Here is a 27,603-nt window from a genome sequence, read left to right on the forward strand (position 1 = left end):
TCCCCAGTATTGTCCACCGTGAATAGAGACCAAAGAAGGGAACCAGTAGCCAACGAGTGCTCCCAGGAAACGTGCTCTCCATAGACACCTGCTCTCGTGACTTAATAGCATGTCCCTAAAACATTTTTTCTTGGCATGTTTTCCCTTGTTTTGTGTAGTGGACTTACAGATACCGTGGTTTGAGCGCTTTTTTCAAAGAATACATTGCCTCCCAGGCTACTACCATTTGAATCAGGCTTAAGCAATTCCAAGATAAAATGATAAGGGGAAAAAAATGGATTGCACGGTATCTGGACTGTGATCAGTCTTTCGTTTTTTGAGAGCCTCATCTCAGTTGTATACAGTCCATACAGTCCTTAGTATGCACATCCCAAATGCATATCGTAGGGGCTCAGTAAATGTTATTTATTAATGTCTTTTGCAGCACTTCTGAAAACACACCCTAAGAAAGCAAAACATACAGGATTTAAAAATTACTGTCACGCGTGTGAAGTTGTCCGCCTTGTGATGTGGATGTGTGGTCTCATCATGTGTGATTGTCTCTTGGAATAATTGCCTTTGATTAGACTTGAGCTTCATGTGGCTGACCTTTCTTGTGCCAGAATCTGCCTCTTTACTTTGCCGTGACACATCCACAATCCCGCAGACACAACCAGGCCCTTCTGTGCCGTGTGTCTTTCATTGTCATCCCATGTTTAACCAAGAGGATTAGAACGCATTGATGTATATTTTCTTTTCAAGTATGATACTAATACCTAGGTGGGGTGAGGGTGGGAGGGGTGGAGTAGTTTGTGATCAAAGCTCAGCACCTTTAGCTCATTTGGAAAGTTAAAATGTGCTTATGTGCCCTGTGTATGGGCTGGAAGCATTAGAAGGAGGTATCTGCAGACTTGGAAAAATCCCTGGAGAACATTTAATTCAAGATAAAGGTTTGGATTGATGAGCGCTGAAATCAAACTTTGCAGCGACAGAGTTCCACTAACTCGCAGCTGCGTCTCCACATCCCACTGAGTATTGCCTCATGTGGGCTCTGGTCTGGAAGGACCTGGCTGGGTTGGGACACACAAGTATGTGGGGAGCACCTTCAGCAAACACACCTCAATCGCCGGGTACACCTCTGTGCCTTTAACTGCTTGTTAAACAAAAAGCAGGATGTGCTTATCTGAATAGTGACAACAATTGTAAACAGTCACAAAGTTCAGCATTCTGGTTTTAGATGGGCCAGCGTGGTGCTTGGAAGGGGGTTATGCCTGCTGTGTGCATGGATGGGAAAGCAAAGGGCGGGCAGTTTGCTACCAACTGGCTGAGTTGTTAGGCAAAGAATTAAGGACATCAGAATAAGGAGGCTCGGAGCCTTTCTGTGCCACCATTCTTGACGCGTAGACAGGCCAGCGTGGGGCTCAAAAAGTGGTTATGCAGGGAACAGGGATAGGTACTCGAATAACAGCCAAAGCTTGCATGTGTCACTGTCGTTACAATGCCAGGCACTGCCTTAAATAATTTTGTCTGTGTGATCTCATATAGTATCTTTGACAGCCCTGTGAGCCGGTGCTGGAATCCTACCCATTTTTCAGATGAGGAAGCAGCCTCAGAGAATGAAGTTTCCTCCTTCAGGCCATAGAGCTAGGAGGCTCTGGGGCTGGGCTGCAGGAGCTGGTCTGTGTATTGGAGTCCGTGCCGCTCCCCATGCACCCCAGGCCTCCTGAGCGGAGTGGCCTCAGGCATCATTCCGCCTGCCTCTTGGGGAACCCCGTCGTGTACTATGAAAGATTGCACATGTGTGTGTGTATTCGTTTTCTATTGCTGTGTAACAAAATACCGTGAATTCAGGAGCTTAAAAAGCATGTGTTTATTACCTCATAGTTTCCATGGAGTGCAAACCTGGCTTAAGTAGATGCTCTGTTCAGTGTCTCACAAGTCTGTGGGTCCTGACCTCCTCTGAGGCTTGGGGTTCTCTTCCAAGCTCACTCGTTGTTCAGATTTCACAGAATTCATTCATTGCAGTTGTAGGACTGAGGCCCCAAAATTCTAAAAGCCACCCACTGCCCCCTGCCTTGTGGCCCTCTCTGCAACGTGGCATCTTATTTCCTTGAAGTCAACATTGTCCTCAGGAAGAGCCTAGTTCTCCTTTTAAAGGGCTTGCCTGATTAGGCCAGGCCCACCAACAAAAATCTATTTTGATTAAGGCAAAATTAACTGATTAAGGGCTGTATTACATCCGCAGAATCCCTTTTGCCACATAACATAATCAAGGGAGCGATAGATCACAGGTCCTGCCCGTACTCATGAGGAGACTATGGTACAAGGATAGGTCATCTTGGTATTCTGCCTACCACAGATGCAGTTAGCAGTGCTTATTCTTCAGCTGCCTGATGGGAAGGAAGGCGGGAGACAGAAGTGTGCTCTTGGATTGCTGTGGTACGAGGTGTGTGGGGAGAATGAGGGATGGCAGAGAAGTGATATCTAGGAGCCTGTGGGCTTTGCAGCCCTGTGCTGAGAACCTGTCTCTGCCATTTCCTAGATACAGGATCATAAAGGGGCTTTGTAGCCTTCCCATACCTCAGTTTCCTCATCTGTCAGCAGATTGTGATGCATCCTGGCATTTTGTGATGATAAGTGAAATAATCAGAATTAAGTGGAGCTTGGCAGATGGTGAGTGCTTGTCAGAGGCCACTCGGTACGAGGTGTGCCATCTCCTGTTTGAAGAACCCAGGAAAACAAACAGGCATAGGGAGTTAGTGTGTTCCCGTGGGGTTGCTGGAAGTGAGTGTCTTCATGGTAGCATTTGGGCGCATTCACACTGGAGCAGGGCTGTGGAAGACGGTGTGATACGCTGTGAAGCAGGCTGGCAACCTGCGGCGAGAGAGTCAGCATGATGTGCTGGAAAGAACATCCAGGGGGTTCAGGGACCCCACTCTAGGTCCAGTGTGGCCAACAGTTCTCTTCTAGGACCACATAACCCAGTTCTTTGGACCTCAAGTTTCTTGTCTGTAAAATAGGCTAATGGAAAAAGGAAGGTCCTGGCAGAGGCAGGCTATGTAGGGGGAAACGGACTCTCAATGTTACAGTTCTACTGGATGTTTCTTTTTGCTTAAGGTATGATTAAAAAGTAAATAAGTCTGTTTCATTAGCTCTGTGCCAAACAAAAAGACTGACTTTATAGACATGAATCCCTTGTTGGAAATAAACTAAATTCATTTGCCAAAGTACTGCATGTTACATCTATATATTTTTATCCAGGGCAAAGGTGGCTGTGTTCCGTGCCCTTGAAGGTTTTCCTCTGTGTCTTCTTCCCAAGTGGTTACTTTTACAGCCCCCTTAATATAAAAATGAGAGGGGACAGACTTAGTGGCCTTGGGGTTATTGTGTGGGCGGACAGATGAGCAGGAATCAGAATCTTCTGGCCCCGTTTCCGCACGCTCACACGTTCTCCGTCCACCCAACCTTGTTCCCACCTTGAACTAGGCAGCCTTCTTGCAATATTATGAATCCTGATGCTAGCATATGCCACTTTAATTTCTATGGGTTGGAGTCTGGATCTTGACAAAAGAAAGTTGTTAAAATACAGTATTAATAACATCCACTCGTGGCGTCTGTCTTGCAAAAGCTTAGATATATTTATCCCCCCAAACAAGCTTGTGTCCCACGTAGTGGTATTCCCATTGGACAGTTAAGGTGACTGAGCCCTGAGTAAGCTCATTAACTTGCCCAGGGGTGCACAGAAACAAGGGGCGGAGCAGGGATTTGAACCCACGGAGCCGTGCCAAGGTGTATATGCTCGTCGCTTTCAGGGCATGCAGCTGGAACACTGTCAGCGCTTCTAAAACTTGAGGTTCACTCTTGGCCCCCCAGCACACCTTCCTTTTCTTTCTTCAGTATTCCAAATAGTTCGAGTCCAGGGTAATTCTCAAAAGCCGAGATGGAATCTTTTCCAAGAGCAGCAATACCCCAGGGGATGCAAAAAAGAGACAAAAAAGGCCGTAGTAGAGTCTGCACCCCCACTGCGCCCGATTCTCCGTGTTGAGCTAGAAGAAAACTATAGTACGAACGGTACTTCTAATCTGCTTGCGGTGAAGATTCATAACTGGAAAAGAAGCTTGTGACAGTTTTTCGTTTTCAGTGTAAACTTAACTCATTAATTTAAATGACAAAAATTTAAATTTATTACAAAGAGGAAACTATAATAATAATAAGTAATAGTCCTTGGAGAGAATGTAAAAAGATGTTAGAAATTTGTGCTTTGGGAAGTTGAAGAATGTACTTAGAGTTAAGGATTAATTTTCACTCACAGAGATCACAAAGGTCTCGATGAGTTAAGATAAGTATTGAGTTTCAGGGTGCTTATATATTTTTTTTCCCCTCCTGCCAGACTGTCTGAAACTTATCTCAAGTATCATGGTAAAAAGAGAAGTGGCGGGTAGACACAAAAATGTAATAGATATATTTTAGGGAGAGAATATGAACAGCCTTTCTAAATGCATATCAGAAGGAGAATTTATTCCAGTTGAGTAGGTTTAATGATATAATTTTACCATATTAAATCATAATTGCTCTTTAAAAGAAAATAGAGATGCATGCATTACCACTGCCAGGAGATCCCACTCTATCCAAATAGCATCTTCCCGAGTACTTGAGGATTTCACCCTGTCTCCCACCAGAGCTGATTTCCAGTTTTTCCTTTGGAAATATGGGTACAAAGAGGGGGAAGGAAGGAAGAAGAGCCGGCATCAGGCACTTCCCCAGGGATTTGGCAAAACCATTTCTTGCTGTTAGGCTACCAAGCTAAATCTGATGAAATAGGTGGTACCACTGACCATCAGGAGCCAGATTATTTTTAAAAATTTGATGGTATTATCAGCATGACTGGGACAGCTGGATTTGTGAGAGCCTACAGAATTTCCGGTGTTCTGGATGTTAATCATCATTTTTGTAAATACGAATGATTGCTTTGCAATTAAATGAGTTCCAGCCCCATTGCATTCCCTACCAGAAAACGAAAAGAGGGGAAGGGAATGACAAAATGCATTGTTTGTATACTTGGGTGAAAACAGAGAGGCCCAATGATGCTTTTTTGTTTAAATAGAGTGTGATTTTACATCATGAACTGAACTAGATGGGGGCATAATTCACCTATGAGTTGATGATCTGTACCTGAGAGTATGAACATCCCTGTCTCTTTTTTTAAAAGTAGCACACAAAATAATAATTAGGCTCTCTGACTGATAAAAGGCATATGTATTTTTTAAAAACATTTTATCTTTTAAAAATAGAATACTTAATGCATAAAAAAGAATACACCATCTTTTGTTAACTCTTTTAGACCTTTACTTTATATTTCATTAATAAAGTGGACATGTGGCCAACCCTCAACTAATCAATAATGCTTTCTTATTTCATCGCTTTTAAAAGGCATCCCAATTTTGGAGGTTTTAATGTGGAAAGAACAACGAACAGTGCCGCTTAGAAGCTTTCAAATACGATACAACATGCTTAGTAAGTTATAAAGCATAATACATCCATGAACACTCCCACACCCAATTAATGCAATAATTGTCCCATTCCTTATAATTTGCATTTCCTCCCAGAGCCATGCAGGCAGGTGGCCCTCCCCCTGAATTTCGGATTTATTATTGCTTTGCTTTTTAAACATATTCCAACTTTCTTCCCTACTAAACTGTGAACTCTCCAAGGGTAGAGGCAATCTCTGTTCTCTGCCACTGTTATATTCAGTGTCTGCCACAGAACTTGGCTCAGTAAGGGTTGGGTAACTATTATTGATGAACTGTATAAGCATATTGTCTGAGGCATATCCAAATTGTCTATATCCTTCAATACCATTCCCTCCAGGAAATCTCTGACAGCCTGAACTGGAAATGATCTTGCCTCCCTCTTGAACTCTCTCGGAAATTAATCTTCACTCCCTGTACTGTTGCTGTGCACACTTCTCCTTCCGGTTAAAATCTTTACCCATCCCTGCCTTCCTGCTAGGCTAGCAATAGGAGATTTCTGTTCACTGTAGTTCCATGCCTGACCTAATGATATAACGTAGATTAAATTAGTTCTGGCATTTTACATTATTCTCACCAAATCGTCCTAAATGCTTGCATTCCCCCCATTTAACAGATGAGGCAACTGAGACTTGTGCTCATAATCACTTAAGCAATAAATATATGTCAAATGAAAGAATGAGCCTCATCTAAATAATTTTGCCTGAGCATATTTCTGCCTTTCTCTGTAACTTAAGGCTTTATGCTTATCTTTGGACATGCGGTTCACAAATAAGTAGGAACAAAAGTACAAACAAATTAAATAGATGCAAATCGTCCCTAAGAGTGAGATTAAGAACCTTTTTGTTTTTAATGTGTGAGCCATGTGTATTTTTTTTTCACATTATTTGCCTAATTTTCTATTGGATTTATTTATTCCCTTATTGATTTATAAGAGATTCTTACATACCATATCAATTAGACCTTTTTTTCTAGGTTAATGATATGTAAATATTTACCTAGTGTTTCTGTGACCTTTTGAATTCACTATACTATTTCAGCCATATTCAATTTTAATATAGTCTTATTTTTCAATTACTTATAGTTCCTGAGCTTTTTTTCTTTTTTATTATACTCAGAAATGTATTCCTACCTCTGAGATGACAACATTTCCATTTTTTACTTTTTAAAATATTTAAAAAATAAATGCAGGTAAGACTAGAATCTTAAAAGAACCTCTGCCCTTGGCACATTGATTTATTCATTTGTTTAACCAACATACTTACTAAGCCCCTGTGGTATACAGAGATGAGTGACCCTAGAAAATGTCCCCGCCAAGTGCAATGGGAAGCCTTTGTAATACACATTTTCAAAAGATCCCTCTGGCTGCTATGCAGAGAAGAGATTTTAAGGAGCAAAAGAAGGAGGTATAAAAACTGTGCCCACTTGGAGCAGACCCAGAATTTGGTCAGTAGATCCAAGGCTCAAATAAGACTTCTCCAAGTTAGAACAAGGACAGGATTGCAGCTGCTAAAAAATGCCAGACAGTTCAGGCATCCAGATTAAATGCTAGTTTGAACCTGGAGCAGAGAAGGACTTTGTATGGGAGACCATTCGAAGGAAAGCTGGACAGGTGGCAACCTTGTTCGCTTGGTGCCAGCACGCCGAGCTGCACACACTGGTGATGGATGGCTTCACATTGTCGCCTGCACAGCGCTTGGAGGTGGGGGTTGGCACGGCCCCTGGGGAGCTGCGGAGTCTCTAGGCTTCGCTTGCACTTTGTCTTCCCTGTAGGATTCCAGCCAAAGCATTAACTCTGTGTGCTAGCCATGTTCCCGTCTGGAAATCTCACTCTTGTTAGGTGTGCTCTTGTTCTCAGTCCTAGTATTTACATTTTTACACATGTTAAACTCCCAACTGTCTGAGTTTCAGTGAAAATGAGACAGTTAGAGAAGTTTGCAAAGCATAGTGCTGATTTTTCCTAAGGATTGAAAGACTGTGACTACATGCAATTTATTACTATAATCTTCCCTTTTCTGAAGGCCCATGAACGTTTTCTGCTCAATCAGTGTTATTTTTTTTGTTGTTGCTCTTCGTTTTACAAATGATTCTTCCCCGACTCTCCAGTCCCAGGAGACAACAGTATTTCCCTTGAAAATACAGAGGGGGAATTGGCCCGGTGTCTGTGTTTTCTAAGACATTCTCATGAAAAGGACTGGCATTGCTAAGTCATTTTTTAATATAAGGAGGTCCATGTTTGGGCATTGGAATTAATTTCCCTTATCTTGCCATACAAATAGCCACCTGGCCTCTTTGATTTATTACCTGGAATGGTTCAGCGGCACTAAAAACAGAGGATGGGAAGACATCACCTTTACGTGGCATCATTAGTCACAGCATTAAAAGCATTGCCCTGAATGGACTGCTTCGCCCAAGCACCTGCCGTGCCATGAGAACACCCCCGTTCCTTTCCTTGTGCTGAACACACCGGGCCAATCCATGGCTTCCAGGCCATGTTTTTCATTCCTTAGTATTTCCACCCCAAAATCCTTCCTTCGTTTCCTCCTTTCTATAGTATAAAGGAACTTTCTAAATTACAAATATAATCCCTGATTTAATTAGACAAGCTCCTGACTAGGAGAAAATATTTTCAAACCACATCTCCAACCAAGGACTTATATATAGAATATATTAAAAAGCCCTTAAAATTCCACTGTAAGAAAAAAGAAAAACAGTTAAAAACTGGGCGAAAGACATGAACAGAAATTTCACCAAAGAAGACATACAGAAGGCATGGAAAGTTGTTCGACACCCCATTAGACATCAGGGAAATACAATTTGTAATCCTGGTGAGGAAAAAAAAAAACCCACCATGAGCCACCACTATGCATATAATAAAATGGCTAAAAATAAAAAAATGCTGGCAATACCAAGTGCTAAGAGGATGCACAACCTGTGAAACTCTCAGGCATTGCTGATGGGAATGCAAAATGGCTCAGCCACTCTGAAAAGCAGTTGGTCAGTGGCTTTAAAAATTAAATCTACAGTTACCCCATGGCTCAGCACTCACACTCCTGCATATTCATCCTAAGGAGAAGAAGATGTATGTTTACAGAAGAACCCGTATGTACATGAGTGTTCATAGAAGCTTTAGGACCAATACCCCGGATGGAGGAAAACCCAAATGTCCTCCAAAGGGTGAATGGTTAAACAAGGTATGGTACCTCCACACAGCAGAATGGTACTGAGCACTAATAAGGAGGGAAAGATTAATATGCCCAGCAGCTTAGAAAAATCTCTGAGATACCAGGTTGAGAAAAAGAGGCTAATCTCAGAAAAAATGACATATGATGTGATTCCACTTATATGGCACTCTTGAAAAGATAGCAAGTCAGCAATGGAGAACAGATCAGTGGTGCCAGAGGTTGGGGCTGAAAAAGGGTATGACTATGGAAAGCTAGCCATGTTCCCGTCTGGAAATCTCACTCTTGTTAGGTGTGCTCTTGTTCTCAGTCCTAGTATTTACATTTTTACACATGTTAAACTCCCAACTGTCTGAGTTTCAGTGAAAATGAGACAGTTAGAGCAGTTTGCAAAGCATAGTGCTGATTTTTCCTATAAGGTAGTTTGGGGGGCGATGGAGCTGTTCTGTATCCTGAGACACAGAACTATACACCCCTGCACCTGTAAAGGTGATTTTACTGTTTGGTCAATTAAAAACCAAAATCAAAGTCTGAACTATTGCACACGATCTGCAAAGCCCAGCCTGTCTCTTGTAATTCATCCAGGTCCTTCTGGGGGTTCTGGCCCCTCCCCTTGGGTCCCAGATGCTCCAGGGTCACTTTTGTAATTTTTTGTATTTTTTATTAAGGTATCATTGATATACACTCTTAGGAAGGTTTCACATGGAAAACATTGTGGTTACTACATTCACCCATATTATCAAGTATCCCCCCTCCCCATACCCCATTGCAGTCACTGTCTGTCAGTGTAGTAAGATGCCACAGAGTCACTACTTGTCTTCTCTGTGCTACACTGTCTTCCCCATGACCTGTGGCCACCCTGCCCACTTCTCTGCACACGCACCTCACCTGGCTAACTGATAGCCTCCCTCGCTGCCCGGGTGTGGGGATCCTGGTGCTTGGTCTAGGTCAGCCACCTCCGCACACCCCACCCTGCACGTTAGCCCGTCTTGTGGCGCCCCTGCCCTGCTCCTGGTGCTAGCTTATGCATCTGCTCCTTGGACGTCAGGAGAGCAGATTGCACTGCCCGCTCCCAGCCCTGGCTGCTCTTGTCCCTGACCTCCTGGCTGGAATTCCTTGCCCCCCCCCCTTGCCTTTTCAGCAGGGAAATCCTCTTTTCTGGCTTCCCCAAAATTACTTGTTAAAAAAGCACTAAATCCCATGATTTAAGGACCTTTGGAACCTTTTTTTTTTTTCTTTTAGCAAATGTAAAATTTGTGGCAAAATCATACCTGTGGAGGGGACATCTCACCATCTCACTTTTTCTTTAGAGGTGAGATGGGTTATGTAGTGTACCGTGCAAAGGCATTAGCAGTAAAGGCTTTGTTACAGACACATTTCTACATATTTGTTGAGTCCCGTCTTCCAAATTCTTCCCCATTCCCATGGAGAGAGAACAGACTTCCAGAAAAAGCATTCAGCTCCTATTCTGGAATCCATAGCAGCAATACTATAGTAGTGATAATAATGGCACTTCCGTCCTAAGGGCCAGACTGGCTTAAGACACACTGTATGTATTTAATTCCTTACTCCCCGACAGTAGCCCTAGGAGATGGTGCTCTCTTAGTTCCACTTGAACCCTGAGAGCCCTGGTGCACAGAGTGGTTAAATCAAGGTCAAGAGCAGAGGCTGGATTTGATCAACTCAGGCCGTCTGACACCACCTTCCAGGCGGCTGTGGAACACATGGTGGAAGGAAGATGGGAGGCATGGTTCTCTCACCAGGGACACTGGCTGGCCTCTTTTTACCTCCTCCAAGGAAGGCTTCTCCACATCCTTTGCATGGATTGCCAAGAAGACTAGGATGGTCTGAGATGCCCCTTTTCTTCTCTAGCCAAGGATGGTTCCATATTTGTGCCTCGGTCAGTATTGGAGCAGGAAATTGGAAGAGTTGAAAAAGGAACTCAAGAATCAAAATGCAGAAAAATAGGGTGGGTCATGGTTTACGACTTTCAGAGTGCTTCCACCTGCCCATTCTCCCAAGACACCCCTCACCACAGCCCGCTATTATGATCTCCTGTTTGTAAGCAGAGAGCGTGAGGCCCAGAGTGGCCCGTCCTAGGTCACCACATTGGTCCACGAGGGACTAACACGCAAGTTCATTCCTTCCTATCTCTTCCAATCCTCTCTCCTCCTCCCGTCCACTTAATGTACTCTTACTCATCAAGCAAAATAAACTTTGCACTAAACATTAGACCCAGTGTGATTTCATCTCTTTTCTGTAGGTTTTAGTTTTCTGTTGCTGCATGAAAAATTGCCATCAACTTACCAGTTTAAAACACCCATTTGTTAGCCCACAGTCCCATAGGTTAACAGTCCAGGCTCAGAGTTGCTTGGCTTCTTTGCTCAGAGTATCAGAAGGTGTTACCTGGACTGCCTAGAGGCTCTGGGTCATAATCTGCTTTTCAGCCCCTTCAGGTTGTTGGTAGAATTCAGTTCACTGTGGCTGTAGAACTGAGGTCAGCATTTCCTTGCTGGCTGTCAGTCAGGGGTCACCCTTAGCTTCTAGAGACTGCTCGCATGTCTTGCCACATGGCCTCCCCACATGATGTCAACAGTGGCACCCCAAATCTCTCTTGTGCTTTGAATCTCTGACTTCTTCTGTCTCTGATCTATAAATTCCAGTACGAACTCCAGAATACAAACTCCACATGATTCTTGCAGGTCTGTTCAGGTGATCTCCCTATGCTAAGGTCAGTTGATTTGGGACCTCCATTACAGCTGTGAAATCCTTCATATCAGCACCTTGATTAGTGTCTAGTTGACTATCTGGGACCAGGGGTTGGAATGTGGGAGATCTCAGAATTCTGCCTGCCACCATGAGTTATAGCATGAAAAGAGGTAAAAACAGGCACAAGGGCCTACTGGACAGTATTTATTTTTCAGTATCAATTATATAAATTCTTCTATGTTTTCTTCCATGTTTTTTACTAACACAATGTATTTTGTATTTAGGCCCTTTGAGCATATTTGTAATCTTTGCACATCTTTTGCTTTAAAAAGATTGAAAGTGAGTAGGGTAGACATTGTTGAACAACACAATTGTCTATCGACAATTATTCATTAAGTTCATTTTCTCTTTTAGCATTGTTTCAGCTTATAATTTCTTTTCAGCCCCAGTTGTCCATCTCCTTGACCTGTTTCTTTCTGCTCCTTGGCTGTTTAATTGCTTCTCTACTTTTGAATCTCATCTTACTATCACCTCCTCATGAACCAATTCCTGGATGGTTGTACATACAGTTGGCTATAAAGAACAAGTACATGAACTTGGTCTTTTTTGAAGGGTTCCTTCGTAGTGACTGATTATTTCTGGGTTTGTGGATTGCTCATATCTGATCTCTTTTTTCCCATTAGACTGTAAGCCTTAGGAAGGGGTGCCTTCATAGCTCCAGTGCCTGGAGTGTTTAGTACAGAATGGGCATCAAAAATGGTGTGTTTGATTGATGTATAAATAGTGTGGTTCCGGTACTTGCGAAAAAGGCAACTTTAACATTTGTTTTGAAAGGTTATTAGAGTAATGAACCATGTTAATCATGAGGTCACTGCTAAAGCATTTACTGTTTGCAAAGCACCCTATTGACAGTCATAAAGTTCTTGAGAGATGAGAGCCTACAAATGGTACAGCCAAAGAGGAACAATTTCCATATTGTCCTTTGAAACATGCAGTGCCACTGGGCAGGAGGTGGGTGATGAATCTCCAAGTCACGGACTGTCTGATGTTTGGATCACGATTCCTGCAAATTTTTAATGTCCCATGACCGATAGCTGTTTCTTCCCAACCCTTCTTTGAATAGCCTCTCTCTCTGATTCCTGTTACATTTCACCTTCACCTCCAAGCAGACATGGACCTACTTAGAAGCTCTTTGGCTCTGTACAAGATAGTTCAACTCCCTGGCCTTGTTGTACTCTGTAAAGTGGGTATGATAAATTCCCACCTTGAAAGGTCTTTGGCAGGATAAAAGGGCGTGAATGCAAATGATGGACACAGGCTGAGATTCCTGTGTGCTATTTTCATTATTTTAAGACTACCATGGCTCTGCAAATCTGACAGCATGAATTGAAATGCTCATCTTAACAACTGGTTTTTGGACATTGTGTTTAGAAAGGGTTACTGTAGATTATAGTCTCATTGGAGATAATATTCGAATTGATTTTTATCATCATACACTAAGTAAGAACTGTCTAATTTCAAATCTGTAGATTGAAATAAAGGCCTTTCATATGCAACTATCCTAAGCACAATGTATCTTTTTTTTTTTTCTTTTTCTGTTGATTCAGAAAGCACTTCAGAGGCCATGTAGTACCTCTGGATTTTTATTATGAACTCAGGTTAGCGTTTTATTATAGCTCTTTAAAAGTATTGGTTACTGTCAAGTTCTGGAAAGCCACTTCTACCTGTTCACCTTGTCCCATTCCTTACGCATGACATAAACATAGCCTGTTTCAATAAACTCCCACTGGCCGGCCGCCCCCCAGGCCCTTCCCTCGGTGCATGTCTCCTCAGTGGTGAGGACTGCCCTGCCCTGGGCTCATGTCGGGACGTCCAGAACCAAAGCAGTCCCATTTCTGGAGCCAAGAGACAGCGAGCGGGCAGTGGGGCTCCTAGGAGCTCATTCTCCATAAAGCACCAGAAGTGGTTCAAACCCAGTCAAGCCTTTCTCACATTTCTGATGAGACCATTTTAGGGAGCGACAAGGGAGAGCAGAGCCATTTACATTTCTGTTCTGGCTGCGAAAGGACGCTTTGATGAGTTCTCAAGGCAGGTCAAACAGTAACAGCAAATGTGGTGTTGGAGGAACTGAGGCAGCTTCGGTTTTGTTTATTTACAGGAATCACCCTTTCCCCACTCCATGCTGCATTCCTATTTGTCCATTTATCTAGCCTGCCTTTTAATTCCCTTGGTGTGACTTGTATCACAGTGGCGTAGGACGTCTGAGGTTCTGACTTCATTCCTGCAGTGGGAACCCAGAACGGAGGGGTGGGGACATCCTGCTCTGCCCCTACTTGGCCCAGGGAGGCTCAGGCACTTGGCACAGTATCTCCGTGTACATGTGCGCCAGCTTCCTCTCCTCTAAAATGTGGCCATTTGTGTCTTATCAGAGGGTTGAAATAATAAAAGGAAATGTCCTGTAGATGTGGAGGGGGAAAAAGATCCCAAATACCACACCAGCACTGACATTTTTATTTCGACCCTAATGAATATGAGGGATCGGGATGCCCCTGTTTCCCAAGTTGTTGGCATCAGTTCATCACATTTCTAGGTGGCCTACGAGCAAGTGATTATAGGTAATAAATATCTTTTTTTTTCAAACTTATTGCAGAGGCAGTTTTTCCACTGTTAATGAGGGTAATTTGACTTGGTTGAAGGATTGCAGTTCTTAAGAATTAATGCAGTAATCCAATTCAAAGATTTAAAGAGATCTAAGATTTTTCACAGGTCGCATGCTAGTGAATGTGTTCCTATCGCCTAGCAGCTAATGGACTTGAACGCCAGTCTGTCATTTACTGTTCCCTCCCTGCATAGCTGCTTTGCCCTTGGTAGTGAGTATACTTCCCAAGCATCTCAGGTTATTTAGAAGTGTGGTATACTTGTAACACTTTGGAGACATAGTATCCTATTTCCCACAGCCCCTAATTACTCTAAAAACCGGGGTTGTCTTTCTTAATTACACATTGGAGGCCTAATCTGCTAAGGTCTAAGGAATATCAGGCTCAGAGGGCCTGCCTTCTTGTCTTTCTTTAACCAAAGAGGGCCCTTTATTATTATTTTTTTAATGTATTTTTAAAAACAAATTCATGTATCATTATATGCTTATGTATAGGTTAATTCGCATGAATGCAAAGGTTACATGCATGGTATTTATAACTTCCCATTTCTGATAATGATGTGTTATTAACAGCCAACAATACTTCGTGAAGCCTCATTTGTAAAGGATGTTGAAAGTGCTCATATTTCCTGATGCTGTTATGTTCCTAAATATTAAAAATCCCATTTTGAAGCAATTAGAAGCATTTGCACCTCTTTCCACATGTGTCCTCTAGACAGTGTCACCATACTGTGCACACAGAAACCTTTGTTCCTGAACTAGGAAAAGGACTAGAGCTCATTAATTGTGGTTCCCAGTGGTGTCTGCTCTAATGTGGAGACAGTAATACATTACAAGGAAAAATCGAGCCTAGATCTGTGAGGCTCTCGACAGTTCTGCAAACTGTTAAAAGATAAACAAACAGCAAAGGGTCCTCGTCGAGCCGCCCTCACATCCTGGACTGTCCTTGAGAGCCCAGCTGGCTGCTCATTAGTTTTAGAGCCAAAGAGATTTCTGTGCCCGCAGAAGGAGGCAAGGGGAGAAGGTACAGCTCATAGAGAAACCTAGAACTTTGCCTTTTCTGAAAGCCTGTGATCTCAAAACAAAACAAACAGGTCAGGAATCTCTTTGGGATATTTTACTAAGTCTGTGGACCCCGTCTAGATGCATTTAGATGTTGCTGAAAGTGAGTGAATTGCTGGCCAACACAATGGAAGGCCGATAATACTAAGGTTGTATAGACTAATTTTCAGTGCTGGATTTGAGCATCAGGGGAATTGCAAAGACTTTCCGAGAGCTAAAACTCCCAAACTGAACTGGCAAAGCCGAGGGTGTGTATCAGATGTCTATCAACCAAGAACCCTAATTTCCAAAATGAGAACAAGCATTTCTCCTACCTCCAGGAAACTCACACCTCTCAATTTCCCAGAAATATTAGTAGTGCTCATAGTGGACTCATCCCACTGGTCAGAAGCAGGGAAGTGAGCAAATCCCAGTGACAAATCTCAGACCGCATGGGGGATGTTTTCCTGCAGCCCGTCTGGACTGGTGGGGGAATGATAGGGGGAAGGCTAGGAAGAACACAGCAACGTGCCGGGTGGAAAGCCAGAGAGTGGAAAGTAGAGCAGTTGATCTGAGGGGCAGTTTGCATCCCTTTGAGGAGGTTCTGTGCAGGCAGGAGGCTAACCCTTGGGAAGGGAAGGAAGAAGGTCGCCAAGCAAGTCCGAGGTCCTGCTCTGCCATCCCACCTCCCACCTCCCTCCTCCTTCCTTGCCTTCTCTTTCCATCCCTGCCAAAGGGTACCTCGCTCTCATCCTCCTAGTGTTAATGGAAGACATTGTCAACCAAAGGGAGCGCTTCCTGAAGGCGGCAGAGGTGTGGCAAGTAGAGGCTTGACACCCTTCTCCTTGTGTTGATCGTGATATGGGGCAGAATAGGTGAGCACAGAGATGAATCCCATCTCCCTGAAATATTCTACCATTTCAGGAGACATGTCTAGCTAGCAACGTATGTATATTTTTTTCCCACCAGTGATTTTTTTTTTATGGTGTATTTCTCAGAGAAAGAAAAATAGATTTTAAAATGTAAAAACCTGTTCTTCAATTGAGTATGCAAAAATCTCATTGCAGTATTTATTCCAGACCTGCTCTCATAATGTTCAGTCAAGGAGAAAACAGCAAAAAACAGTTGTTGATGGACTTAGCACAGAACTGGATTAAATAAGCATTAGTCTACTGAAGCTGATTACAGGAATATGAAAATTCAGTATCTTAATGGTACATATTTTTATGTGGCAGCTCAGTTGCCTTTCATTTTGCAGCTAATATGTCTATTCTTATGAGTCATTTACTTCTTTAATTACCTTTTGCAGGCAAGGCACCATGGTATATTAATGTGAATGATTTTTACTGCCAGTTTATCATACAATGCCCCAGAAGTTGAAAGGCATAATTGACTTGGAAGAACAGCTCATGAAGGAAACAATATTTAGTTGACAGTTTTCCTTGTACTGTCTGTTGACGTTTATGAGTTTACACTATGCTAAAGGAGTAATAAACACAATTTTCTTTCAATAACAGGAAAGGGTAGCTTCTAAAATACATTTGTGGAAAACGCATTTGTTCATTTCTTGAATAATGTGAAAATAACACATTTCTGGTGATAAGACCGCTCAGATTGCCAATTGAATTAAACCTTTGAAGGTGCATTTATAACCTGTCTTGGAGCATTAGGAGATATTAGGGTTCATGTGATTGAATCAATTTAATGAATATTTAAATTATATACAGATTTGGATAAATCATATTTAAATCTAGGACTATTTGGTGGTGTCCTTCCAATTTCCAGAGGGAAGGAAGACAGGAACGGAGCTTGGGTATTGTCTGGAGGAAGGTTTTATTTCTCCGGAGGGAGGGGAAGTCTGGCAGTGCATTTTGGGAAAATAAAAAAGGCGGCGGCTCAGTGGTTACAACTCCTTATAAGGTCTGGGCTTTGAACAGTTAAAATCGAGGCTTGGGAGGCTCGCTGCTGTTCTGGTGTCTGGAATAGTGCCTTTAGTTGACTTGGGCCATTAGCAAACAGTCTTTCATTTTACCCATCACGTCCACGGTGCTGTGGCCCTCATCTGGCTCCCTGGCTGTGGGCAGGCCCTAGTTTGGCACATTGGTTTAGAGAGAGTTAAACTTTTCACAGTTTTCTGGGTTGTTTGCAGTTCAGTCCTGTGCAGCATAATGAAAGTTTTCTAGCCATCTGTTGTTAAGCTGGCGGTGAGCAAGGCCAGTATATCCAAACAAAGTTCTGGCCTGCTGTAAACTGAACCTGTCAGTTTAGCATAGCTTTGCTGACCCCTCAGACGAACAGGGCAGCCCCTGGTACCAGGCACTCACTGCATAGAGCTTTCAAAGGAGAGCTATTTTGGGGGTGGGGGGTGGGGGACCTGTTTACTTTTTCCCTCAGTGTTCCTCTCACTGGCTTGGACTAGTTTATACTTAATCTTTAAAAAAAGGATAAATGGATACTTGGCCCCCCTCCTTTCTCAGAGGGGGAGACATTACTTCTTCCTAGGGGATTGTAACTTGGAGAACACAGTACAAGTGTCTGTAACGTGTGCGGTGGTTATGATGGGAAAGGAGGTTCCATGCCGTTAGTTTTGTTCCGTTTTTTTGTCTTTCAGTGTTTGGGGACAAATAGTCCAGGCCATGGAAGCTCCTGTATTTATCCTTTAGCTTATATAACTAAAAATGTTTCAGAGCTTTAAAAAGACCTTGTTTTGCTCCTTTCCTTCTGCACTTTGTATTTCACTGTCAGAAGAAGTATCCATAACAAAGCGTATCTATTGCTTTCAACTGCCCAGATTAAACTCAAAATCATTTTATTGTTTTGTGGTATTATTTTCCCTTCTGTTGTAAATGTTTCTTATTTCCTGGTTAGCAGTGTTTCCTTGGCTGTATACAGAATATTCCCGCACATTCAGATCTTGGATAGATATGTGTGTGTGTCTGTATGTGTGCGTGTGTGTGTGGACACCTGTCTAAGCCTCTGTGTGTGTGTGTGTGTGTGTGTGTGTGTGTGTGTGAACACCTGTCTAAGCCTGTACCCTGAATCTTTGTGGGTTTCCTTTTGCTCATGACACCTTGTAGGCACTGTTATATTTTTATCTTGGTCCTACTCTCACATATTTCCTGTCCAGCATTGGTCACATTTGTGCTCTGGTAAGAGCAGTCTCTGGGGAGCCATTATCACACCTCCGTCTCCATCTCAATTCATTCAAATACCCAGGCAGAGTGGCCACTGTCACTGAGTAACTGTGTCGGCCACTCCCCTGGCTGCTTGAGCCCCTCTAGACAAGAAGCAGACCACAGAAACACAGGAGAAAGGCACCCAAAAGATGCACATTTGTCTTAAAGCACCAACATGGGATGGTTAAGTTCAGTTCTAACCACAGTCTGAGAATGTACAAGGGTTGGGAATTCCATAAATGGGGTGTGGAGGGAGTAGAAGATGGGAAGGGATAAATGAGGAGATCCGAAGCTTCCCCTTTAAGGGACAAGGGAGAGTTGCAGTAGCGAAAAATACTCAATTTAAAATTTAAATGAGTGCACTTACTTGGAAATACCATACAGTCATCATCTGTTTGTAAGGTGACTGACATATAAAGTGCTTTTTTGTTTAAAGGTAAAAAAAAAAAAAAATTCGGGGTAGAGATTCGGGTGTAAATGTCAGGTGCAACATAACGGTGCTCACTCCCAAGAGTCAAACAAATAACCTTGGCATTTAGGACCCTGCCTTTTAGAACATGAAATTGTATTTTGTTGTGTGTCTTTTTTTTTTTAAAGGAGGACTACATTAAGGGGTCACCTATTAGCTGTGTTTTTGCTGTCTTAAACTCAACCCTCCTGTCTATTAAAATCAAACCACTGTGTAAACATTCCAGTGTTATTCTCAGTCTACAGTGGCCACAGGGATCAGGTTTCACCTGCGTGCACATCTTCAAGCAATTAGAGCAATTAACGTGAAGCCATTTCACATTCAAGGATTCAAGGTCTATGGTGACATTCAAGTCCAGGAGAAGTCTGAAAGGGAGAGAGAGGAAGCGGCGCACAGTATGGCTACTGTTCCATGGCCCTGAGCAGACAATCCCTTTTAAAAATGGTAGCTCTTTTAAGGATATGATTATGAGGTCTTTAAATGACAATATCAAAAGTTGTTTATATAAAAAAAAAACCCAACAGTCATTTAATTACACTAATGAAGGTCTTTATACATGGCAGATTTTCTTTAAAAGGCTTTAATGGCCATGAGAAACGGCATGTTGCTCCTTCCCGCCTCACTGGGTAGTAGTGACTGCATTCTTTTTAAGGAACAATGTATTTTATAATGTGTAAGGGAATCAGCATTTCACTTGTACATGTAAACCTCCCTGTGTTGGGTAAATGCAACCATGACAGCAGCGTGGAATGCTCAGTGGGGAGATTTTTGGAGTAAGTATTAAAAGCAACTATTTTTTTAAGGTTGGAGAAGAATAGTGGCGACTTTTAACATGACAAACTAAAACAGTTGAAAGGGAATCAGCTTTAGCACATCAGATAGAGCCACTTAGGCCTGACAGAAAGTAACTTTTAGAAAACAAGTCTTAGAATCCAGGAGGGTTTTGTTTTGTTTATTTGTTCATTTTTTTATGTTTGTGACTTAGTCACCCAGAAATCGTGTGGTCATGAGGCAAGCTCTAAACTGAACTGGTTAGTACGCTTTTTAAATCCACATTTTACTGTTGGCTTATTATGCAAAAAGGGGGTGAGGGGCTAATTTTAAAAATCCAAGGGTGATGCAAGAAATCTATATCTGCAGTCACAGAGGGTGTTTGCGGTCAGGAGCAACTGCAGGCTAAAATCCAATGTGGAATTCTGTTGTCTGACCTAATGCTGGCTGTTCACATTCAGTGTTTGTTCACAAACAGCTCTCAAGTACAAAATTGTTGGGAGAATTGCTTTTTCATTATATGTACTGACTTTAATTAGAATAAGAGGCTTATTTTTAAAAAGAAATAATTGTGTGCCTCTAAGAAAGGCACGTTCCTGCGATAATTCCTCTATGGAATTGCTCTAGTTGGCTCCCAGGCATTGAGCAGCTCTGTATCTGTAGGACCGAGCGCGTCTGTTTGAGGCTGGAGCATTTGTGTTCATTCAGTAACTAGCCATTTTAGGGAACTGGTCTGCTTAGAGCTCTCTAGCCCCATCTAGAACTTAGAGTGCCTCTGCTGAGAGACGGTGTTCCTGACTGCCCCCTGGGATGCCACTCAGGCGAGGTGCCTTTGGAAAGTGCATCACCGAGCATATGCAGGGAGTGCTAATAAAATGCAGCGTGCTGGACACTGAGCAAGGTAAGGGTCTGCCTCTCTCCCCTGCCCCTTGGAAAATAGATTGCTAGGAAATCATTTGCAAATGATTTCCTTAAAAAAAACAAAAAAAAATGATTTTACTGTTGAAAAAATCATTTGCTCAACAGTAAAATGTGGACCAGCTGAGTTAGACAGGGGACTAGAATTGATTAGCCCACCCCCCTAAAAGCAGAGAGGCATGCATGGAAGCGCCAGTCTGGCTCCAAGGGAGGTGAGGCAGTAACCCAGGTCTTTGCCATTTTATTCTCCTAGCCTAGTCCTCTGTTCCTGTGATCTGCCTTTTGAACTGTTTTTGTGGCTGATCAGTTCCACCTAATATGTCTCTTGATTTCTGCTATTGTAATACTCAGGCAACATGCTGTTCTCTTCATTTTTATAAGCTTTAGATGCTTCTGCCTGTCAAATTCTGGCGGTTTATCTTCAGCGTCTGGATTTGCTTTCAGACTTGAATGTCTATCAAGCTGCCGTCGCTTTGAATGTGAGATCAAAAGAAGATGAATTCCAGTAAAAAATTTCCCTCCATGAAGAAAAGATCGGGGCCTATGTAAACATCCCACTGACAGTTCCCAATGAGTTATTTTAGCCGAGTATTAGCACCTGGATGACAGACAGTCCAGCATTCCACGCTAAATAACAAATCAGTTGCTTCCGTGGCAGAGGAACACTGCCACACAGCAATACATTCTCAGAAGGAATCTTTTTTTTCTCCTCCGCCTCCCTCCCCCTGTTCGTCTTTTATTGAGTATGGCTGTTCGACGACTCGTTCTATTTTTCAAGCTGACTTGCTCTACCTTCCCCAGTTTACTTTTCTTTACAGTAACTGTCAAGTTACTTGAGTGACAGAAGACAGGACTTTTGATCATTAGTTTGGGACGGTGAAGGAGCATTGGAGCAGGCAAGCGAGGCATCTTGAGATAAACAGGTAGTTTGGGTGCAGAGAAGGAAAATGTAAAGGAAAAGCAGCGAAAGCAAGATCAAGGGCATATCTGGAATGCGGGACAGCGTGTTCTTTAAAAATATATGTGACAAAATCCTCTAAAGTCTGCAGAATCTTAATTTTCTTTCTTTCTTTCTTTCTTCCTTTTTTTTTGGAAAGCATCCTGCCTATGTAAATGTCACCACAAAAATATCTCCAGAGCAGGTTTCCCCAAACCCTGGCGGTGGTGTCTGTGCGTGATAGAGCTCCGCTTGGTTAGGGCTTGGGCGAGCCGGGGCACACTTCTGATGCTCTCTGTGCTTGCTTTTGCAGACCTGGAGTGATTTAGATACGGGCAGCATTTATAGATTTCTTTGAGGGCTAAATGCAACTTTGAAAATTACCTGCAAGCTCCAACTGATCTTTCAACTCTGCAAGTGAAGAATTACTTGAGGAATTCTTGTGGTTTCTTTGTCATTTAGTGAGAGCCCAGCAGCTCCCGTGGAGACAAGCGTCCCTGAGGTTGCCTACAAAGGGCAATGTTCCAGTGTGTTTCTCCTCGAGTGTGCTTCAGCCGCACAGCACTTCCTGTTTATTCAAACATCTTTTTTACCACTCGGCAACCCCCGCTTCACAGAAACAGCCAGAACCCATCTACAGCAAGAAGACGGAAATCCAAAGGCAGGCAGTGCGAGCTCACTCCGTCAAACTCTTCATTTTCTCTGTAAGTGTCCAGAGGAAAATAAAAAAAAAAAAAAGGAACACTTTCATTCTCTGGGTTAAACTTTTAAACTAGGGATCCGCTCCTGTGCAGCCAGCCTCTGAAGGGCAAACTAAGATGATCCAACTTGGTTACTGCTTTTTCAGCATCCCCCACCCCCACCCCCAAGCCCTGCTCATTGAAAGCGTCTTTCTTTTGAGGGATTTGAGAGGACCGGTTCGTTCTCCCTCCTTGTTAATTGACTCTTGCTTTCCAAAGTGTCTGCGGTTATTAGCAGCTAAGCAAGCTGCCGTGTGTTGTCAGGACGCTTTTACAGGCTGGGACGCAGACGCGACCCTCGCTCTGCTCATTTGCGACTTTGTTTTGCGTTGCCTTCTGCTGCTTCCTGTTACCACAAGCAGTCAGAGAGTGTGCAGGAATGGTGCCTTTGTAAATCTGCGTCTGCAGGATTGTCCTCTGATGTTTGCATCACGACACCGTCATCATTGGTGATTCGGTCTTGATAATATTTTGTACCAATTTCATGCCAATAAAAGTCCGGCTGCTGAAACAAGCACGGTCATTATCTCGTTCAGATGACTATTGTTTAAACGGAGGGGGCTGCAGAAGGAGAGAGGAAGCCCGCCTCACTTTCTGCGATGGTTGTTAACTTTGATGTTGGAAGGCTCTTTTCAGAATTGTCATTGTGTATAATTAGTATGGCAGGGAAAGCCCTCGGACCTGGGCTGCTTCTCCACTCTGTGTCCAAAAGCCATGGGATTGCTCTCTGACCTCTCTGTTGAAATGAGGTTTTTTTTTAACACATGGCTTGACATTTTTTAAAAAGGGTTCCACCTTTTCCTGTCTGATGTCCTTCTTGCCTCCCTCCCCTCCTTCCACACCACTCCCCCAACCCTGACCCCCCAACTTCAGTATATTGGTAAGCCAGGTGCTAATTTTTTTTGTTGTGTTTTAGCTGTGTACTGGTCAGGGAATAGACAGGAAATGGAAAATTAGCTCTTTTGATCTTAAGGGAATGGTTATTAACTCTGAACCTTGTTTGTTAGTCCCCAGACTAAATATCCTTAAATTTTATTGTCTACAACATCATCTGTTAGAATTGAGAAATACGCTCTGTAGTTGTCCAAACCTCTGATGGAAGAAATCTTTAAACAAATAGAATAAATAAGGGTATATGTGAGGGGGTGGGGGTGGGGGTTGCTGTGCTGGCTTTTTTAATGTTCAGAAGTTGTTCTACTTTGCAAGAAAAAAAAAACCTACCTTGCGACTGCCTTAAGGACAATTTGTTTAACAGTAGGAGTAATTGCAGGGAAAATGGAAAGAGTGACTGAAGGTATTTACTCAGATGTTAGTGTAGGTGTGGGGGCTGAAAACTCAGTGTGGGAACAGTGGGCTGCTTTTCTTGGTATCTCAGTCTATTTGATGACCATCAAATTTCCCAGCTCGCTGGTTTTGTTTTTTCTGGATGGCATGTTTGATTATTTATCAGAAGGGGAAGGGAGTAGGTGAAGCAAATAAACATGTGACCGAGTTCTGTTTTGTTTTCCACTCAGAAAGCCATGCCCTTTAACAGATACACAGAAAATAATAAATGCATTGTTTTATGATAAAAGGAAATTACATATCTTTTTTTTTTTAAAGGCAAGTGAGTTAACCCTTAAGACTCAGGTGTCTTTTTTGCCTTCTGAGAATATGCCAGGCTTCTTACTGAGAATCTATCATCGTGTATGGTTTTATGGGGCAGGATATCCCAGGATTAGTTGTTCTGTGGTTTGGCTTTTCTAGATGCTTTCCTTAGTTATGCCTGCCTCAGTAGCTCTACTTTATGGTGTGTGTGTGTTTTAAACAGTGATACCATCTGACAAATCAGAGACTCTTAAGAGTTTTGCTGAAGGCTGTGTGTTCTGGCTTGAAATCTCAACATGAACAGCTCAGTTAAAGGAAACTACACCAGAGTTTCTGTGAGCAGTGCACAGCATAATTCATTACAGGCCCACTTGTGCTTCTGTCTTTAAAGATGCCAGGCAGGTAATATAATGCAGAGAGTCCATGCATACATTCTGTCCCTCAAAACACCTACCAGTCTTTAATGTTATGTAACTACTACAGTGATTCATGGTCGCTGTTATCTCAGATCCAGGCCTCCAGAGACTAGGGGAAGGCTCACATCTACGTTCGGTGTAGACTTAGAAACCAGCAAACTACAATGTTAATTTTTTTGTTTGAATTCCCAGGTGGAGTTTGCATGACTCCTTGTAGACCTTCCTTATACATAGGCATGCACTGACATATATGCCCACTTGGGGACATTTTTAAATACGTAGAGCACGGTTTTCAACAGGGCCTTCATCGTGTATACACATCCTGAAAAAAATGGTGGGTGTGATCCTAGCACTGTGCCTGGCCCAGCCGTGTCAAGAGCTATAAATCACAGCTGAGAATCTGTTTCGTTGCCTATACTGTTCTGGAATGCGAAATGGAAATATGCACACAGAGGGATTCCCTCTTCATTGACTATATAAGGGAACAACGCAGCTGCACACAAACACGGGCAGCTCCCACCAGTATTGTCCTGCATGTATGTAACTGGGAGGGGGCTTCGCCCTGGGATGACAAGAATGGAAGCAAGAGCCTTTCTGCCGCCTCTGCTGTCACCTCGGGTGACTCTCCGAAAGGCAGTTGTGTTGGATAATCATACTCTGTACTTCTACACAGCCCTTTGTTGAAATCAAAGTGCCTGACTAATGCTAACTCATCAGTCCTCAGAGCAGCCTTGGGACATAGGTAGGCTGCAAAGACTTACCTCTTTTGAGGTGGGAAAATGCCTGTTGTTAAAATAGTTTACAGTTTCCGGGTGTGTCTGTACTTACTGGTCAGGCCAGGCCTGGCAGGGCTGTGATGTGTAGATGCCATGAGAAGCATTTTCCCTGTGACATAGCTCTGACCACAGGCAGTCTCATGAGAAAAATGTTTAACCGTGAAGATCTGGGACTGGAAAATACAGCTCGTGTGTGGTGTTGATGGTGGTGGTGGGAGGGAGGAGCCAGTGAAGAGTAATGCTGAGTTTTACCCTCTTGAGGGTCAAAGCCAGGATGTATTTTTTGAAAGATACAGCATGGGCTGAAAATTTTGATTTTTGTTTTGTTTCACATTAACTCAGCACGTCGTTGGCAGTCCACGGAAATCAAGTGAGTTTGCCTATTGGCTGTGCTGAGGAAGTCAGAAGTTGCCCTGTGCTTAGGCCTCTGGGGCAAAAGAATTGAAACATCCTGTTACCCCTAGATGTGGGATTCTTTAGTTCTGGGATGTCTTAGGCCTCCTCCCTATGGTTACTAAGCCCAGGGCCACTTGCAGTTTAAAGCCTTGGTTGAGAGCTTTTCCAGAAGTTTCTGGAGTAGAGTGTTAGTATTTAGATTGTTTGGTTCCCAATACTGTTTGTTAGTCAGGACCTGAATCTAGAAATTAGATTAGAAAAATCTCTATTCAGAATGTTTTTTGTTTTAAAAAGCAATTTTCAACAGACCATAAATAGTATGATTCCATAAATAATATGATTTTTTGAGCACACCCCCACATGTTGACAGTGTGTCACATGTAGTTGATGTTATTACACTTGATTTTTTTATTTTCCTAATTCACTTATGCATTTTCCTATCTTGTACCATAAGCTTATTGCTTTCACTGTCAGTAATCTTTACAAAATGCTTTTTTAAAAACACTTCAGAATCACTTACTGAATGTCAGGCATTAGCCTACATACTTTACATGTACTAATTATGATGTAAGAACTGTTACTTCCTTCCATTCTTATACTGAGGAAACAGAGGCACAGAGAGGTTAGGTAACTTGTCCAAGGCCACACAGCCAGCAAGTAGTGGAGCTGTGGTTCAAATACAGGTAGAATGACTGGTACCACTTAACCACCATGTCTACGGCTTGTAAGGCAATACATTCATGTTTTTCAAAGCAAACTTCTATTTCTTTGGAATTGCTATAATTCTCCCAGGGTCAGTAATTCCCCCAAATTCCCAGAGATTCCCTATTTCTTCATCCCTGGAGACTCAAGTTTCACCTTATGCTAAACTGTGGTCACTGGAAGTTCCAAAGATCATTTTCACTCTGTGAGCACAACTCTGTGAACACAGCTGTCTTGTCTGAACCTCAGTTTTGCTTTTAATCCCCTTTTTAAGAAAATGTTTCTAATTCTTTGACCAGAGCCATTCAATCTATTTTTCTTCTTGCTGTATTCTTTATCTGTAGTAGATGTATATGTACTTTTATTTATATAAAGGATACAGTCTTCAAAAAGTTCACTATAAAGTTACCTTTGAGTGTGGCTTGGATTCACTGAATATATTCTTCTAAACATTTCTAAATTTTTCTTGGTCACATCAAGGAAGCAGTTCTAATTCTAGGCGAATGGAAGAATCCCCAGTTCTCAGATTTGTTGGTCAGAGGCCGGTTTTGGTTGTCATTGCTGAAGTACTCGTGATGGGCTTCTAATCCAGATCATGTGACCTTTGGCATGTTATGTCAACTTTCTGTTTATATAAAGCAACTAGAACTCAGCCAGATACCCAGCTGGCATTCAGGAAGTGTTAGGTACCTTCTTGTTCATCTGTGGTGTCCTCTTCGACGACACTGTCTCCAGCCAGCTCACTGTTGGCCTCTAGGCAGCCCCTCCTGCTGTAAGACTCTAAGAGTCAAGGCAAGGCAGAGGTCAGGGTTTCGGGAGGATCAGAAGGAGCCATGTTTGCTCAAGAGCCGTTGCCCATGGAAAGAGGCAGGACTGTCACGGGCAAGTCGTCTGTGTGGCCCCAAGCAAATAGCATGTCCCCTCTTGTCCTCAGTTCGCTTTTTGTACAATGAACATGGTCTGCCTTAGATTCCTTTGGACTCAACAGAGGATAACTGATTTCCTCAGGGACTTTTATAAAGAGGACAACTAATAGTTTGAGATCACTGGGTGGGATACAGGGCTCTTTACTTCTCACAAAATACATGTTCTTACATGTGGTACAATATATTGTAGTAACCGTTTCTATTTAATAAGTAATTACCAAATCAGGTACTATTCTAAGGGACATCCATGTATATCTCACATAATTCTTATAATGTAACTTCTCTGTTGCTGTGTTTGTGTATCTGTTCACGGGTTTTAACACCTCAAAGAATTGTGAAAATCAAGGCAGTGTTGCTGTATTGTTTAGTACTTGTCTGGCAATACTGCTCAAAAGATTGCAGCTCTTATTAGTGTTATTCCTCATCTCCATCGACCAAGCAGTTTGAAGAATGCAGTTAATCGGAAATGCAAACCAAAACCGCAATGAGCTATCCCCTCACGCCTGTTAGGATGGCTGTTGTTAAAAAGACAAGGATAAGATGTGTTGGTGAGGATGTGGGCAAAGGGGAACCCTTGTGCACTGTTGGTGGGAGTATAAATTGGTGCAGCCACTATGGAAAAGAGTATGGAGGTTCCTCAAAACCTGTATGAGCCAGCAGTCCCACTTCTGGGTATGTATCTGAGGGAAATGAC

The 27,603-nt window shown here is 42.7% G+C and overlaps 1 protein-coding gene across 10 annotated transcripts in view; it reads left to right on the top strand.

Moving 5' to 3' along the window:
- Positions 1–27,603, top strand: part of FOXP1 (forkhead box P1) — a 568,729-nt gene that overhangs the window by 385,808 nt on the left and 155,318 nt on the right. The window contains exons 1-2 of one of the 10 annotated variants that reach the window (XM_036878330.2): positions 20,200–20,412; positions 21,829–22,070. The exons of 6 other annotated variants lie outside the window; for them this stretch is intronic. In XM_036878330.2, coding sequence (XP_036734225.2) covers positions 20,322–20,412; positions 21,829–22,070 — 333 coding nt within the window. In that variant the 5' untranslated portion in view covers positions 20,200–20,321. Of the gene's footprint in view, positions 1–20,199; positions 20,413–21,828; positions 22,071–27,603 lie in introns of those variants that run through there. 3 more of the 10 variants (XM_036878328.2, XM_057507360.1, XM_036878336.2) reach the window with 3 other exon arrangements.

Source organism: Manis pentadactyla, chromosome 1 (assembly GCF_030020395.1).
Source record: "Manis pentadactyla isolate mManPen7 chromosome 1, mManPen7.hap1, whole genome shotgun sequence".
NCBI lineage: Eukaryota > Metazoa > Chordata > Mammalia > Pholidota > Manidae > Manis > Manis pentadactyla.